This window comes from Pantherophis guttatus, chromosome 2, assembly GCF_059756535.1.
Source record: "Pantherophis guttatus breed Tessera chromosome 2, ASM5975653v1, whole genome shotgun sequence".
NCBI classification, from domain to species: domain Eukaryota; kingdom Metazoa; phylum Chordata; class Lepidosauria; order Squamata; family Colubridae; genus Pantherophis; species Pantherophis guttatus.
The window spans coordinates 140,695,668-140,713,451 of NC_142064.1; the positions used below are offsets into that span (position 1 = coordinate 140,695,668).

The following is a 17,784-nucleotide window of genomic DNA, read 5'->3' on the forward strand; positions in this document are numbered from 1 at the left end:
TCAGAAATAACAGAAACTATTAAACTCAACGTTATCAGCCTATATTTCAGATACCAACTGAAAACTAAAAAAACCCTCATTCTTTATTCTTGAGATGGAATAATGAGTGAAATAAAAACCAAGCAAATTTATTTGTCATATTATTGTGACTTGACACTATGTTGCATTTGATTTGCTCTGTATTTGTTTTGTATAACAGGACAAAATGTATCTCTTACTTTTCTACTCATTCACTTACAATGTAATCATTATGCCCACAGTTTTAACAAATTATCAAAACCACTGCAAACTATTATGAGAAAGGGAACATGGCTTTTGCGTGACAACTGTATATTAGAAATAGTAAAGTAGGGCATGCATATTTCATAACAATATTTTAATTCCCTCCCCCAAATATAAAGAGTTGAAGATATTTTTTTAAATATTAAGTTGAAAAGCAAAGAACTATATTTAATGCTGTTTATAAAAAATATTGTGTTTTGTTTTTGTCATTCTCATGAAGTCAGTTTATACGGATGGCAAAAAGAAGGTAAGGTCTGAATCATATATGGATTTAAATAATTTCTAACTAACTTTAAAATTCCTATCAGAAAAGAGCCATTCTGTGTTAGAAAGATGCTGGGAAACAATTTTTCAAGCCAAGTTAGCTAAAATGTTTGATAATTTATGTTACAATACTTTCATTAGAAACACTAGTTTCTAGTGTTACTTTCTAGTTGAAAGTAACTACAATAAAAGTAGCTGTTGAGATTTTTTTTTTTTTTTTAAAAAGTAACATTTGTACAGGTCAGAACAAATGTCAATCCACATTCATATCTGAAGTACATTCTATTGAATTTGGTCAAGGTCTAATACTGCCATCCTGAACACATTTACTACTACAGAGTAAGCCCACCAAAATCAGTGGGGTTGATTTCAATTAAAATCAAAAAACAAGACTGTCCTGTTAATTTAGTTCTGCTTGATGCCTGGACTAACAAACTCAAACCTGAAATGATAACTGAACATGATCATTTTGAAATCCAATTGAAAAGAATGGTTGTTCTATAACCACAATTTTCTTAGGATTGGCTACGATTGATTATACAGTTATATATCCAGGTCTCAAAATGTTGCATATTGTTTCTCTGTGTGAATAACTCCCCTGTCCCTGTGTATTTGTCTTTAGTATGTGGAGAAAGTTAAATAAGGATTTTTTTTACAGTTATACAACACAAGAAGATATTAATATAAAAAATAACATCTAATTTCTATGTAAAACCAAAAGATGGAACTTTAGCAATGTAATTTAGTAAACATAATTATGTAATGCACCCACTTCAATGTCCTTTGGGAGTAAGTATAATATGCAATTTCAGGATAACATTGGATTTTAATTGAAACTTTCAGCTAAACAAAATCTCTGTACGGGTTGAGCTAATGACTAATAATCCCTAATATATATCTATATCTATATCTATATAGGATCTGTTTTGAACACAAATATTTTCAGATTTTTGAATGAAGGTTGAATCTCTTCTCTGTAACCTCTCCTATTTTTCATTCTATCAATATTGTTCCAATTAAGAGATTGTATTAGAATGCACCACACATACCGCCCAATCATTCAGAAGGGCTCATTCCTTAATAAAATATAGGTTCACAGCTTTCAAACTTGTATCTTTTTTATATGCCGTGCATTACAAAAAGTTAAATTGGCAATCTCCTTTAAAACATGGATAAGTTCAATATGTATATTGCAATAATTTCTAGAAAGGTCAGGTTCTATGCTTTGCTTGTGATTTGTTGCTAACATCACAGTGACAGGGGAGAGTGGAGTGGGGGCATAAAGCATGTCAACGGGAAACGGAAAAGAGGGAGAAAAGCTGAGCTATCAGTCAAGGCTGCCAGTCACTAACGGACTGGACTGAGAACAACGAGGTGCAAATGAGAGGAATTAAACCAGAAATCTTTTATTTGAGGGGAGCATTAGATTTCCCCTCCCCATATCCAGCCCTTTTCTGCAATCCTGAATATACCCCCAAACAAGGCAGGAGCAATTTGAAAACCAACCATTGTGTTTTGATCTCTTTTTTGGATCCATCATAATTTTGGGGGAGGGGAGAAGAAAAACTCGAGGTGGTTCAAATTCTGATTCTTTGCACCTGGTGATTCTCCCTGTTTCAGATTTATAGCCAGAAATGCCCCCTTGAATGTTACAGGTATTAAAAGCCAGGCCAAAAAAGAGCAGCCAAGTGCCAACAAAGAATCTACAAATGACATGTGGTTTAGGCCAATAATGAGGCAGCTTAATATATCTCCCTTTTTTTTATTAGTATGTTATTGTTGTTATTATTATGTCAATCATCAAATAAAAAAAGGGAGAACTGTGCAGCAGGGTGATGGTGAATCATAAACAGAGGGAAGTGATCACGTCAGCAGCTGCATCATGATTCTGTTTGTTACGTCTTTCTATCAGTTTGATCGGTTCTAGCATGCTTTTAAAAAAAAAACCCATAATCCACAGGCATGCAGAAGGATCAGCTCGCTAATGGCATCTTACCCTCATCCCCTCAAATCGGGACAACGCTCTTAAAGGCCTCAAGGCTCTGAGTGTCCTAAGGGATTTAATGGCACCTAGTTCCGAGTAGCCCAGGGCATTAGCTATAAGGCTGACTAAAGAGACCTACACAGAAAACAGGAAAAGAAAAGAAAAAGAAAAAAGAAAAAAGAAAAAAGAAGAGGTTCCAGACTGTTAGCATAAATCCCCTAGCACTGGCAGTATATTCATCCCCCAAACTGGACTGCAGGCCCGAGCCACCCCCATTTACAGTGACACCGAAGAAGGCAATGGCCATCAGCTGCCTACAGCACTTCACTGAAAGGACCTGGAAGGAAATAATGCAGTTGAGAGAGGCATAAATATAAAACAAAAGGGGAAAAATAAGTGAGAGAGAGAGAAAGAGAGGCACAGACACACACGACGGAAACAGGGTCTGTTGGAGATTAGGAGCCCAAACGGATGACAAGAACCTTACCCTCGCCCTCTTAACAGTCTGCAGGATCCCAGCAGCTCCCATTAAATTAAGCCAGACAAATTTTTAAAGGACCTATGAAAAAGAATACAGATAAATACACACACTGCAGAAACCTCCTTAATTCTCTCATTTTGGGTTGGGATGGGGAAGTGGGGACGACCCACCGACAACCGCATCACAAAATTAAGAGAAAAACAAATATCTAGCTTTCTGTGTTTCTCCTCTGAAACAGCAGTTTGTCTCTTAAGAGTTTGCAACCTTTGTGTCAGAGTAAAGCCTTTCTGAAGGTTTCATATCAGCTTTCTGTTTCCTGGTGTAGGGAATAGGTAGCATGAAATAGCTATTGCAAGCCAAAGAATCTGAAGGCCATCTAGTGGAGAAGGCTATTGTTTTCTCTTATTCTAAATTATAATAGGACTGTATTGTACTACTGGTGAGGACTAAGATCCTTTTCTCACATTAGGAGTTTAATAAGATACAGTGAATTCTTTATCTTAAGCTTCCTAATTCTGGTACCATCTACATGTGCTCAGCTACCAGCCTATTACCCCTGGCCAGAATAATAGGTAGCTGGGCCCAGGTGGGGATGCTGTACTCTTTATTGCATAAAGGTGCTTTTTCAATAGGCAACTGGAGTGTTTTTCAAAAAGCAATGGGACTTGGAAAAAACAGCACTTTTGAGATGACTATAATCTGCATGACTGAGAATCTCCACAGACATTATTTATTGCAAAGTGTGCATCATGTTGGAATGCAATGTTTATACATGATAGGACTGATGAGAATTGGGGTTCTACAACATTTGAAATTGAAGTTCAGCATAAGATGCCAGTTCCTGTTCTAATGCCTGAGAATGCATTCTGGGAGCCAGTTCACAAATTACCATTTGCAGTATGGCTATTGCTTTCAGGATTGGCTCCCATTTTGCTCTGGAAGCTCTGGAATAAACACAAATAATATGACCAGGCTCAACATATGTCTGATTCTGATTATAGGGTATATATTCTATCTACTGACCTGCACTGTAGCAACAGAATTGCAGGTCCATAATATTCAATGTAGAGCCATTTAACCTGCAGTGGATTTGGAAAAATAATAAAAATAACATTTGCTTATCCAAAGTCCTTGGGAGAGACTCAGTATGTGGATCAAAATGCCAGATCCAATCTAAACACTTGGCAACCAAGTATAATAATAATGTGGTGTCCTGCATAACACTTAAGCTTTTACAGTAACATAAACAGGAAGTATGGATAAACTAGGACTCTTTCTCTCTCTTTGTCTCTGTCTCTCATTCTCTCTTTTGATACATACGGTATTATGGGATGTACTACACATATGTACATATGAGGGTACACAGAAATTTCAGTACTGTACTACCTTTAAGAGAAATATTTTCACTTATGTCTCCCTAAAACATCTTGTCTATCATTTTGAAACTTAACCTTTCATAAGTAAGGCATGCTTTATTGGAGATTGTTTTAAAAATATTAATTTTAGTTAACATTTTATGTTAATGAAATGGAATACAGTAGTACTGCCTGGAATGCTCCAAAGGACAGAACAATACTTTAAAGCAACTGTCAAAGAACTAAAGTTAAGGACACTGTTTTTTCAGGGCTGACAATCAGATTGGAGAATAATACCCTGAAGCTTTGAAAGTATAATAATATATATTTGATCTGGCTGGGAGAAGCAACTGATTATCTCAAAGGTGCTCTTCAAAAGGCAACTGGACTTTCTTGGTTGGTCAATGGAGAAAGTCCAGGTGCCTTTTGAAAAGTCTTGGGGACAGTCATGACCTGGATGATTGAGAATCTCCATAGACAACTGATTGCTTCTCATTTTGGGGAGATCCGCTCCAGAGAGAGTTTGTCCATTGTAGGGTTGGCTTCCACAAGGTGTGTTTGGCCTCAGTCTTGATCCCCTTCCAGAAGCATTTCCGTTCCAGAGCACATTTGGGGACTGACACCAAATATTCTTCAAAGTTTAGGTTTGTCTGTTTTGACCTCTGGTTTTATGTTACAATGTTTTCAATGTTAATGCTATTTTCTTTTATTCTGTGAGCTCCAGAGAGTCTGTGTAGGATAGTGTCAGGACATAAATGTGAAAAAATAAATAATTATAAGGTAATCAGATTGCTTCACTGTTGTTCACCCTAATCTTGTCCAAGTGGATTTCCAATTGCCGTGTCCAACATGAAGCCATTTTTTAATAAGCAAAACTCCTAACACGACTATTTTGTCAGTATTTCCATTGCATGTTTTCAAAATGCCAATGTTTCCTGGGCCCAATATTGGTATTGGAATTGGTTAAGGAAATGATAGATGGACTCTGTAAGTTGGTCAAGGATCACTAGAATACCTGAACTAAATGGAGGGTGGATAAAAGAAATTTTGAGAACCTAATAACTGAAATGTGGAAATAAGTCAATAAATAAAAAATTGGTAAACTGGTAAAGACATTAGTTTACAATAAATGAAACCAGAAATGTATTTGAAAATGTATCAGTGTTGGGATAAAAACTGTAAAATATCTAATTTTAAAAAAGTAATTCTATTTTTAAAATGTCAGACAATTCACAATTGTACTTCAACAATATTTTGCCCATCCATGCAAAAGCACTGAAAGATAAAATATCTTAATAGACAATTGTAACTATGGAAAAGATTCCTTTAATATGATATAATTACCCCCAAAATAAGAGCCAGTGAATTCAATGCAACTTACTTCTAAGTAGACATGAATATGATTGTATTTTAAATTTCACTGATTTCAGTGAAAGAATATGTGAAAAATGTGCCTAATCACTTCCACTGGAATATGTCAGATGGAACAGACTTCAGACTTTGAAAACTGGTCTTTTAGCCAATCATGCATGAATGCTAGGGGTTTGGAGCAGAACTGCTCTCTTAAGCAAAGAGAAATTAATGGAAAAAAAATTATTTTCTAGGATAGTCTCTTCTGTAGGGTCCTATAAAGGAGAATGTTTCCTGACTCAGCAATTATAGATCTCAGGAGGAAGAAACTTCTCCTATTTCTTGAAGGAGGCTAACTGGGCACTGCTGTTTTAGAAGCTCTTTCAGTCTCAGTTGCTCTCTGAAATTCATTAAAGTGACGGGACTTTTTTCACACGTCTCCAACACACTGAAACAAAATGATGTGGATGTCTTATGAGTTGCAGGAACTTGAATAAGTGAGGTAATGGCATTTTTTTCAGGGTGATGGCCATGATTACATGATCAAAGCCCCAGTGCTTTGTTTGCGTGTGAAAGACATTGACACATGTGCAAAAGGGTGAGCTTTCAATCATGTAGTCATGACCATATCTTGACTTTTTTGCCTCCTCTCCAGATGATTCTGAAAGTATATAGAAATTCCTCTGAATATTAGCAGTTATGGGTACATAACTGTTAATGAAGAATAGATATTGTTAAGATGAATGTAGTTAGATCACACTTTGAAAATACTATTCACTCAAAATTAGGGGTAAACATAATATCAATATCTTGTCCAAAAGAACAAATCCATGTATGGTTTACTCAACAGTAAGTCCCACTGTGTTCAATGAGGCTTACTCTCTAGCAAGGGTGCTGAGGACCCAATTTTAGAACAATACTGATGGATAGGAATTAGCATGGTCTTGCATTGCATTTATGGTTTGCATTTGTAGATAACCAATATAGGAAAGAAAAGGATAATTTTATAAAAATCTAAATTTTGGAGCTTAAAGACCCCCTTGGAGAAAAAAAAATACACGAAGGGAATGACAGTTATGTTAAGGAGATGATTTTTTCTTAACACAAACAGACATTGAACATTAATTTTTTTTAAAAAAAGATCTAGGATGTATTTCTCTGAACTTTGAAACTTAACTCTAGACTAATCAGAAACACATTGATTATTTACACAGGATAATATGTTAGTTTTCAAATGATAAATTCATATATAGATTTGATATTTTGTTATTGGGCTAACAGTAATCACATTTTTTCCCCTAAAGAATGAAACAAAAAATAGAACAGTACAGGGCAGCACAGTAGCAATGAACTATACTGAAGATGTATGTGGGGAAACAAATGCACAAAGATACTCAATGTCTGTGAAAATCTAAAGAGAACAAGAAAAGAAATTTGTCCCCAAATTTCAAAAATATTAGTGATCACAGTATTTCCCTTTAATAATACAACATCAAATCATGCAGACCTCAGATGCCTTTTTAGCGAAAAGTAGGATGGACTTTTGTTTTAAAAGATCAAGGTCAACTTCATTTTGCTTCTGCTCACAATTTAAAAGCATTTAATGCATTCTTTTGTAAATTTCATTTAAACAGCAGCAATAACAATAACACTATATATAAGTAAGGCCCAGAAAATAAGGGCGCTATCAAAAATATTACATCACTTTCAGGTCTTCTATTCCACAAAAATAGTATGTTAAGAAATAATACAGACTGTCAATGGAAATTCCCATTGCTTCAAGAAAGTGAGTATTTTGAGACCCAAAGTATATTAAATTAGAATGTAAAAATTAGGTATATAAATGTAAGATACATGCATATGGGCAAATAGTATGTGTTCAGTTTGCCTTTTGGATCTCAATCTTTAAAAGGGTAAATTGTGACAAAAAAAATAGTTCTGTAAAGTGGCTATCTAATATTTGTAACTATTCATAATTTGTCCTCTCCATGTCTTGTGCCTAAGACTGGTGAATATTTTGAAGGAAAGGCCACATTGTTCAAGAGATGCTAAAAGAAGCATGTGGGGGAGGAGAACTGAACAGGCAATCACTTAAACCTTCTCTAGTGGAATTGAAAGAGACTGCATTTTTCACCAAAGATTTTATCTCTTAAGGAGAAGCAAACATTATATTCTTGCAGTGGTGCAAACTTGTCTTTCACTCTTGACCAAGATAGATCAGGATTAATTTTGAATGTGAGCCTTTCAATTTTCCCAATTCATTTTTTTGTATTTTATTTTACGGGTAAGATGGCTCTAGTGTATTCTCACTATTTCAGCCCATTGTACAACTCATTGATTCATTTCTTTATTTGAGATTTTTGATGGAGGGAGAATCTTAATAGAGCAATAGAAGTTAAGTTTGCTTTGCACTTCTGTTAGTTTCTATGTGACTTTACTATTTCTGTGGCATTTTCTCAAGTTCATTCCCATTCGAATCTCAGTGAAAAAGTGGACCTGAAAGTGAAATATGGAAAACCTCCTTAACAATTAACATTTTGGGTTGTGTTGAGTAAGAATGGAAACAACAGAATGTTTTGCCTTAGAAAAGATTTAGAAAGAAACAAGGGTAACAATGCTAGATCTTATTTATTTAGACAGAGGTACAATCTCAGATCTTCAGGAAAACAGCAAAAAGAAAAAAAAAAGATACCTACTGCTACAATGAGGAAATCCAACCAACACCAGGCATTCGTGAAGAATTTCACAAATCCATAGGCACACCACTTCAACAACATTTCAAGGATAAAGATGTAGGTGAAGACTTTGTCAGCATACTCCAGCACGGTGCGTATTGTTTTTCTCTGTTCTATATAAATATCCTCAAAGGCCTAAGGAACAAAAGAACAGTAATTGTTATTATATCTTAGTCTTGGCATTAGAGAGCTACAAAGGTATTTTGTTTTGATCTAGGTTCTTCTGGAGAATGTTGTTGCAGATGAATTCGGTTTACACATATATATTTATTTTTAATCTCTCAGCATTTAACTACAGGTTGCCTTGACTTACAATCTTGACTTGTGCGAGTGGAGGGCTGGTGTGCACGTACATGGACACACTGCAGTATGTGCAGGCCCGCTCCTTGTGTAAGTAAAGCTGCATCCGCACGTGCGTGTGTGGGCCAGCCTGCAGCTTAGTTGCAAATAGACCACAGCCTGGTAGTGGGCCATGGCCCAGGAGTTGGGGACCCCACCTTATGTGGTTGCCTTGACTTATGGCCATAAAGGCGTATGACCAGAAATCTGGTCATATGTCAAGAACCACCTGTATTAATTCAAAGCCTGCCTAAAGAGGCAAAGGAGCTAAATTCATATCTTTAGAGCCCAATTACTACCCTTTTTTCCTTCCTAAAATCAAACATTATCATATTGGACCAATTTGACCTGTCTGAGATCTTCTCTTTGTTTCCATACTGCCCAGTCTTAAGGAGTGACCAATACTAGCAGAGGAAAGAATACAGTATTCTTTTCAGATAGGGATTTAGAATGCGTAATTCTTATGCTTCTCTGGCTAAGCACAAATGGCCATTTAGTATTTATTACAAAATGCGCCTGAGACAAAATTAAGCACCTCAAGCCTTGTCATGAACATGAAATACTGTTGCAAGGGGAGAACAGGTCAATCCTTCCCTAAAGGACCACTCAACCTCAGTGTAAAGTCCTGCAGGAATATCTGGAATATCCTAAAAAACAGTCAAATATATTAGTACAAAATCCTTCTGCAGTAACTTTAGTAAGGGATGATTTTCACTGTGAATGTGCCAGGGAGGAATAATTTCCTATCATGCAACTAGGACACCTTTGGTTGCTGCTACCTAACATTTTTTTTTCCAAAAAAGGGAAGGCATTTTGCAGCTGATTCATGAATTTCACATACTGTTCAGTTTCACTAGCAAAATACAATGTTGCTCACCAAAGCTCCACTGCTGAGCAAGATCATGAAGATGATGAAGGTTTCAAACCAGTTATGTTCCACAATGAGAAAACATGTCTTTCTTAAGTTCCACCAAGACTTTCCCAGTCCTTCTTCTATGCTGACTTCGCAGCACTTGAACCGTTGCACACAGCCTGCAAAGGTAAAATTAATTTTCTTATTAATTTTGTTACAGGTAACAATCCCAAGTGTTAGACATTTTCCAGCTGTAAGGTATTTTCCCATTATTCATTCATTCATTCCAAAATGCTGTCAATTAAAATTAACACACAGTTACAAAAGATTTTACAGATGTACAAATCTCTAGAGTTATAAAGTCTTATAGTTAAATCTCAAACCTCTAATAACATGCCATCAAAAGGAAACAAGTTAGTTATTCGATAAAATAATATAGTAAAATATTGCTATAAATGTAAGAGGCATAATGAGTTTCAATCACGTGGTTAAATAGCATATTTGCACCTTCTTCATAATGATATTTTAGAGATTGGTGAAAATTTGTAATATTAGTATAATTTCAGATTCCGTTCGATTTATTACAAACGTCTCCAATCTGTGGCCCATGGGTCACATATGGCCCTGGACAGCTAGCAATGTGGCTTCACAAGATAAACTTTTAACATTATTATGTGATTTTATATTATAAAAGTATATATTTTATATACGGCCCAAGAAAATTCATCTTCACACAATGCGGCCCAAGCAAACATAAGGGGTGGATTTATTACATTCACTCTTCCCTCCAAATGGGATTAATCAGGCCATTGAACAACTGAAGGTAGAAGGAATACCTAAACCAAATTGAAAGGCTAAGAACAGAAATATAAACTTGATTCTTTGTTCTCTGTGGTCTCTGTGCATCACCCATATGAGTGATGCATCTATGCAAAACCTTTGTCCTGTTAATTTAGAGCTGAAGCAGATTGTGAGAAACATACTGCCAAATGTGCATGATCTTTATTCCAGAAGGACTCACAGCTCAGTCATTTTGTGCAGTTCCTCTGCTCCACTATTACCACTAACTCCAATGTTTGCGGTTCTCTAAGCATGCTACACGGCCCCAGCCTTCCACCTTTGCTCACCACAATTGTCATGATACAATATTCAGTCTTGAACAAATAAATCTTTCAGTCATGCATTTGGGAAGCCATTCTTCATCAAGTCTATCATAGAGGGTGTGTATCTGCCCATTACCATGTGATAAACTTGCCACTTAGCCCTATCTTCAACATATAGAGGCCATAGTGAAGAAAAAGATCCTTGCCCATAACTATTATCCTTTGAACAGTTTTTTGTATATTTCCACAGCAAAACCACCTTCCCTTTTTCAGTTGTTTGTTTTGATAAGTTTGTCTTGAAATTCCTATTGTCTCAAGAAAATTAGAGCAGGAACTGCACCCAAGAACACCTGCAGAAGAGAGTTGTTGTATGAGCTGCCATGTAAATGTCCACCAAAGCCCCCACATTGTATTATGATATTACGTTGTGGACTTTGCAGCAAATGAAAAATGATGAATTTTTCCCATTGTCCTGAGGATTTTTACATATACCACATATTTAGTATCACCTTCAGTGAAGCATGCATCAGGATCCAAGTACTCTTCTGGTGCTTCCACAGGTACCTCTTCTGCCTCTGGCTTTATATCTATGGTGCTCCCCTCTGATGAGCTTGTATCATTCACCTTCTGGAATAAAAATGATAGCAAGAACACCAGGTAAGATTCTTCATAGAAACAAAACAAGGATATTCTGGGGATTCAAAACAAAATCTTAAAAGAAGAGACTGAGGGAACAAGAATGATTAGCCTTGAGAAAATTGAGAGGAAGAGCCGAGATAGGGATGATAAAATAAGCCCTAGGTCAACTTGTATTAGACAAATTAATAAAATAGACCTTCATTTTTCTGAAGCAGTGTGCCACTCAGTATTAACAGTATTATGTTTCCTTGTCTTACTTCCTCAAAACACCTGGTTTTCAGATTGAGGAAATTGATTCTGTCCCGAACAGCATAGCCAGGAAAAGATGCAAATAGGAATTTAATTATCTACCAGCTTCTGCATTTCCCAAATGTATCTTTGATTTGCTCCAGCTGGTCTTTCCTTTAATTCCTATGAGTGACATATTAATACTGTAGAAAACATTTCATTATTTTAAGATGCATTTTTCCAAATATGGCTAACAACACCAAATTTATGGGCATCTGCTGATTGCAAGGCTCTATGCTACAGCCATCAACCCCCATTATGCATCACAACAACCTAGCGCTCCGATAAAAACATCAATCCTCTTCATTGTGAAGCTTTGTTCTCTAGCCACAAGTCCACATTTGTCACCACTGGAATACAAATGGCTACCCCACATGATGGCATGACAACATGTTTGAGTGAGCATCGGGTCATACCTCTTTGCTGCCCTCAGTGTCACTGCTGAAATCTTCTGTGTTGAGGTTCTCAAAGTCAGACTCACCCACAGCAATGGGAACACGGACAGTGAGGTGAGGGTTGTTGATGAATGACATGTGGTCTTCATCAATGATGTACTTCTCTACACTGCTGCCAATGCCACTGGTGGTGCCATTCCCATTCTTCTGATAATCAATCTCCCGATTGATATCTGCTCCTGTATGGTTAGCAATGCAGTTCATCTTCTTGTCATACAGCTCATCCAGTGGCTTAACTTCATCTGCCTCCCTCTGCTTGAAGTGCGTCTGCACAAATTCATGCACTTTAATCTTTGTCCAAGCAATGCCCTTCTTGATCCGGATGACAGAGATCTGCAAGTTGTTCATCTCACCATCATCGTCACTGGCTGCAAGGTTGTCTGCACTAAAAGAGCTCAGCAACAAGGCCAAGAACAGATTCAGCACCTGAATGAGCAGAAAAGGCAGATCAGGGCAATGCTTCTTAACGAGCTTTCTTTGGACAATTGCTGTATTTGTCCCACAAAAACACTGTTTTCACCTGGCAGTAGACAGCTTTGCTGGGAACCAAATTGCCAGTAGGCTCCTCCAATAATAGCAGTAAAACAACAATAATTCTCTGATAACTGCTAAGAATGAATTTCCTGATTGATTCTTCTCTTGCTTTTTCATTTTGTAATTCTGTGCCACACATATATATGGTATGTGTGTGTGCATGCTTATGTGTGTGTGTGTACATAAACACTCCTACAATATAATAAATTTTTAAGTACGTATTCTTACACACACACACATTATATACATAGTATGTCTCTCTGTGTGTATTTCATTCATTCAATCGTTCAATTATGTATTCATTCATTCTTATAAAAAAACAGTAGTAAAAAAAACCCTGTGAAATTAATAGAAACTGTCTGGGTGCAGCATGAAATCTTATGGATTAGAGACAGCAACTGCATCATAAACCCCAACATTTGGAACTATATATTTTCTCTGTTTTTTTTTTTCTGCCACCCCTGAAAGACTTCAATTTTGGTTACAGGTTGAATGTGACCAAATTTTTAATTAATTTGCTCTCCCAACTATCACACTTTTGCACACACATATAGTAGGTTGTGAAACATTTTGAATTCAAGGGCAAAAAGATGCTTCTTATTGTGCAGGATACAAACATGGCCTCTATCTGCAACTCCTTGAAACAACTGACTCTTTTCCTAGAATAGTAAAATCTTTCCTTGGAATCTGAAGCATGGCACAGCTGTAATTCATACATATTCCTTTTTTCTATTTTCAACTCATTCAAGATAATGATGCTAGTAAAAGCATCTCAAGAAGCAATGCAGAAAGAAAGCAAATTTTGGAATCATGATTGAAGAGAGGGTGATTATATAGATATTCAATGCAATTTGCAGAAGGATCCCCAAATGTATTCTATTCAGCATTTGAACAGTTGGGCGATCCACCTTGTTTCTCCTAATAATACTGGAAAATTCGTATTGGAACCATTCTTAAATCTAACATATTTAATAGGGAATTAAGCATGTTATTTGATTCCCCATTTTAAAACACAGTACATAATTGTATCTCCTCAAGTGAACAGACCTGCCTCATCACAGGGGTGGGGTGGGGTTGGGGGGTGTCCCTAGGAAGGTTGAGTAAGAAACATTGGGTGTGTATTCCAAAAGTATATAATCCCAGCAGGGTAACCTATGGCTGAATATCATCATAGCTGCCAGCTAAAGCAAACAGAACTCTTTATTGGATAGCAGTGATATAGGAGGATGCAGATGATCAGTTTTGTGAGAATAGCAAAAACATAAATTCATACTGCATGAAAGAAGGCAATGGTAAACCACTCCTCTATTTTTTACCAAGAAAACATATGGATAGTCAATATACAAGAATTGACAATATAATGCTGGGGCATGGGCCCTTCAGTTCAGATGGCACTCAAAATGCTACTGAGGAAAAAGTTGAGGATCTTTCAGAGACTAATTACATTTATAATGGGACCCTGGAATGTAAGCTTGAATGTGGTAAAGCTCAATACAATGAACAATAAAATCAATAGACTACACATTAAAATGTGGGCATCAGTAAATTGAAGTGGACTAGAATTGGACCCTTTCAGTCAGAAAATAATATAATTTATTGTTCAATAGACAAAAAACTTAAAAGGAACAGCATTGATTTCATACTCAGAAAGGATATGCACTTGGCTACAATGCAGTCAATAATATCACTTAGACTTCGTAGACAACCCATTAATATGATGATTATCCAAGCTGATGCTTCAAACACTGATGCATAAGATGTTTAATGTGTTTTATGATCAAATTCAATCTGAAATCAACAGATCAGGCAAACAAGAGACTGAAGTACCAAAGTTGGAAATCTTAAGAAAAGAAATGTAATTGGATTGTAAGACTTAGGAAACAGAAATGAAGCAGGAGAATGACATAATTCAATCAACCAAAATAATGCTTATAAGCATGGTCATCACCAGATATCACATACACACAAATTTATATTGGTGCAAGGAGGTTGAAAAGCTCAGTTGTAATAGCAAAAAATTGGCCAGGATCTGATTGTGGAACAAGTTATCATGTGTAAGTTCTAAGTCAAGCTGAAGTGGGAGACGAAAATCAACCAATATCCACAAAATAATCTTGAACATCTATTCACAATTCTCAAGGAGAATATCAGCAATCAAATCAGAATCTTGAACCTCATTGATACAGAATAAGGAGGACTGTGGAATGAAGTCCAATAGGCTGTTAAGGATGACTGTGAACACAGGTTGCCAAAGATTAAGAAACAGAAGAAAGGAAACTGGGTGTCAGAACAAACAGTGGAAATTGACAAGAAGAGAAGCCAAATTAAAAAAAATACAAGATCTCAAAGGAAGGATTTAACAGACATAGAAAATTAAGAAAAAATGTATAAATAAAAATTAAATTTTTAAAAAAGAAAAAAGAAAAATAAGGAAAGTCTTCCAAATAATATCCAAATTTGGAAGGAGGTCCCAATTTTGTGGTAGTACATTATAGGATGCTATGGACAAATATTCAACTTCCAAGATATCTTACAAAATATTCCCTATTTACAAAAACCTCTAACACCAGATAAAGTTAGACGAGTCCTTCAATCATACGGTTCATAAGGTTGCAGAAATTGATATTGTATCCATAAAAATAAGGTAAGCAACAGATGAACAATCAATACAGATATTAACCACACTATACCAGCAAATCTGGAGAATAACATATTGGCCAACAAATTGGGTCAGTTTAGATACCCTATACCCAAGAAAGGAGTCTTAATAGAGTGTGCAAAAATAGGATTAAGACTAAATATAAAGAAGAAAAGAATGTCAAAAGGTACAGCAACCAGCCTTATATCTGATAGTGAAGACACTAAGATGGCAAATAGCTTCTGCTGTTTAAGTTCGTTTACCCACAGTAAAGGAATCATTAGTCAAGAAGTATGCCACATGAGTGGAATAGCAATGAAGGCTTTGCAAAAAGATACTTAGGTGCTCTGATGTGTCTTTAGCCACAAAAATCAGTATTGTGTAGACAATGTCTTTTACTGTAACATCTTATAGAAATTTGAAATTAGAAGCAGTGTAGAAATAATTTTAACTTTATGGAACTTCACTGTTGGAAAAGACTCCTGATAACAGCATGGATAGCCAATAAAATAAACAAATGAACCATAGAAGAAATAAATCCAGAATTCCCCCTGAGGTACAAATGACCAGACTTGAATTACATTTTGGATATATTATACAAAGACTTAGCTGTCTTGTGAAATTTAAAATTCTGAGAAAGATGGAAGGGAAAAGAAAAAGAGAACAACCAACAGCAAGATAAATGGATTTGATTACAGTGGCACCATAAGAAGAACTGAAGAACCAGATTGGGGACAGATTGTCCTGGAGAAAATCTATTTATGTGGTTGCTAAGAATCAACACCTACTTGATAGAACATAATCAGTTAGTCAGTCAGTCAATCTAAACTTATTAGTTTATTCTCAATGGCACCTATTTCTGTCATTTTTAGATACTGTTCTTCTTAAAGAAGCTTTTGTAAAAAAATAAAAAAGCCAAACACGAATTCAAGAGAAAAGATAAAACAAGTAACTGAAAATTAGCCAGATAAAATGAGTTTTTATGTGAAAATTAGATCTCAAGACCCCAATACTTTTTGTCATCTTTCCTGAAAAATAACTCTAGAAAAATAACTCTAAATAACAATGCTTTCACATTGTTTGTGAATGAGCTGTCTTAATTAAAACATTTAATACAGGAATAAATTTGTACAGCTTGGAGGGGAAGAATAAAACATGTAGACTAGTAAAATGTTCATTTGCTAAAAAGACATGAACATTAAAAAAGTAGTATGCAGTTTGAAAAGATGGAACACTTTCCAACATTCATATTTTAAAAATATTAATCATACTATGGGACCAGTGTTATGGAACATACAAAAATATGAAAAATACTATGGGACCAGCATTCTGTTTGACATAAATAACACAAGAGGGTTTTTTTGCTCTAATGTCTTGCAATTCCATACCATTTCATTAAGTAATATCTCTCTCTCTCTCTCTCTCTCTCACACACACACACGCAACATTGCTAAATCCATTATTACCCAAAACCTCTTGCTAGTTCAGATTCAACATTGGATTTAGCATTCATGGGCAGTAAGGACTCAAATATCATGATAGGTCTTCTCTTTGGAAGCCTTCTTTAGAAGCTTTGTTTTGGGGGGGGGGGTTAATATGGGAGCTGTAATTTAAATTTCTCACAATATCCCAGAATGATGCTACTCGTGAGAAACGAATGCCTACATGAGTAGCTCAGTCCCATTACATAGAACCCCTAGTCTTCTACCTGAACAACAGATTGGATTATTACAAGATAGCCATTCACTTCCCACTTAAAAAGAACCATAGATATTTACTGACCACCAAATTTCCAATGACCATCACCATCATGAAGACAATAAGGCACATTGCCTGTCCTGCCACTTCCATACAGTCCCACATAGTTTCAATCCATTCTCCACATAGTACACGGAAGACGATAAGGAAAGAGTGGAAGAAGTCATGCATATGCCATCGTGGAAGTACACAGTCAGGGTTGATTTTGCAGACGCATTCCTTGTAGTTCTTGCCAAAAAGCTGCATCCCCACTACAGCAAATATGAAAACAATGATGGCCAGCACCAAGGTCAGGTTCCCCAAGGCACCCACTGAATTACCAATGATTTTTATCAGCATGTTCAGAGTTGGCCAGGATTTTGCCAGTTTGAAGACTCTCAGCTGCAAGATGAAGGAGAAAACATACATACTTAATTAAAGTGGGTGGGTGGGTGAGAAGGGACACACATGGAGAAACCAATAAAACAATACTTATAGAAACAGAGAAATCAGTTTCAAGAGAGGTCAACTGGCTGTCATTAATTAAACACTGGACAGGACACCCCTAGAGATAAAAGAATTATAACTATGAATTTTCAGCTGGAAAGGCTTATCACTAAGCCTTTCAGTCAATCATCATTGTACATCATGCCAAACTTGAAAACATAATTGCAATTTGAGAGTATTCTTTAATCCAGTCTTGAGATCCATTTGGCCTTAAGGAGTGGGAATATCTTTACTCTTCCA

The 17,784-nt window shown here is 36.1% G+C and overlaps 1 protein-coding gene across 1 annotated transcript in view; it reads right to left on the reverse strand.

Moving 5' to 3' along the window:
- Positions 1–17,784, reverse strand: part of SCN8A (sodium voltage-gated channel alpha subunit 8) — a 127,953-nt gene that overhangs the window by 15,906 nt on the left and 94,263 nt on the right. The window contains exons 16-21 of the mRNA XM_087886940.1: positions 17,083–17,439; positions 12,090–12,554; positions 11,256–11,373; positions 9,668–9,822; positions 8,413–8,586; positions 2,543–2,665 (exon numbers count right to left, since the gene is read on the reverse strand). Of these exons, the coding sequence (XP_087743066.1) occupies positions 2,543–2,665; positions 8,413–8,586; positions 9,668–9,822; positions 11,256–11,373; positions 12,090–12,554; positions 17,083–17,439 (1,392 nt within the window). The remainder of the gene's footprint in view (positions 1–2,542; positions 2,666–8,412; positions 8,587–9,667; positions 9,823–11,255; positions 11,374–12,089; positions 12,555–17,082; positions 17,440–17,784) is intronic.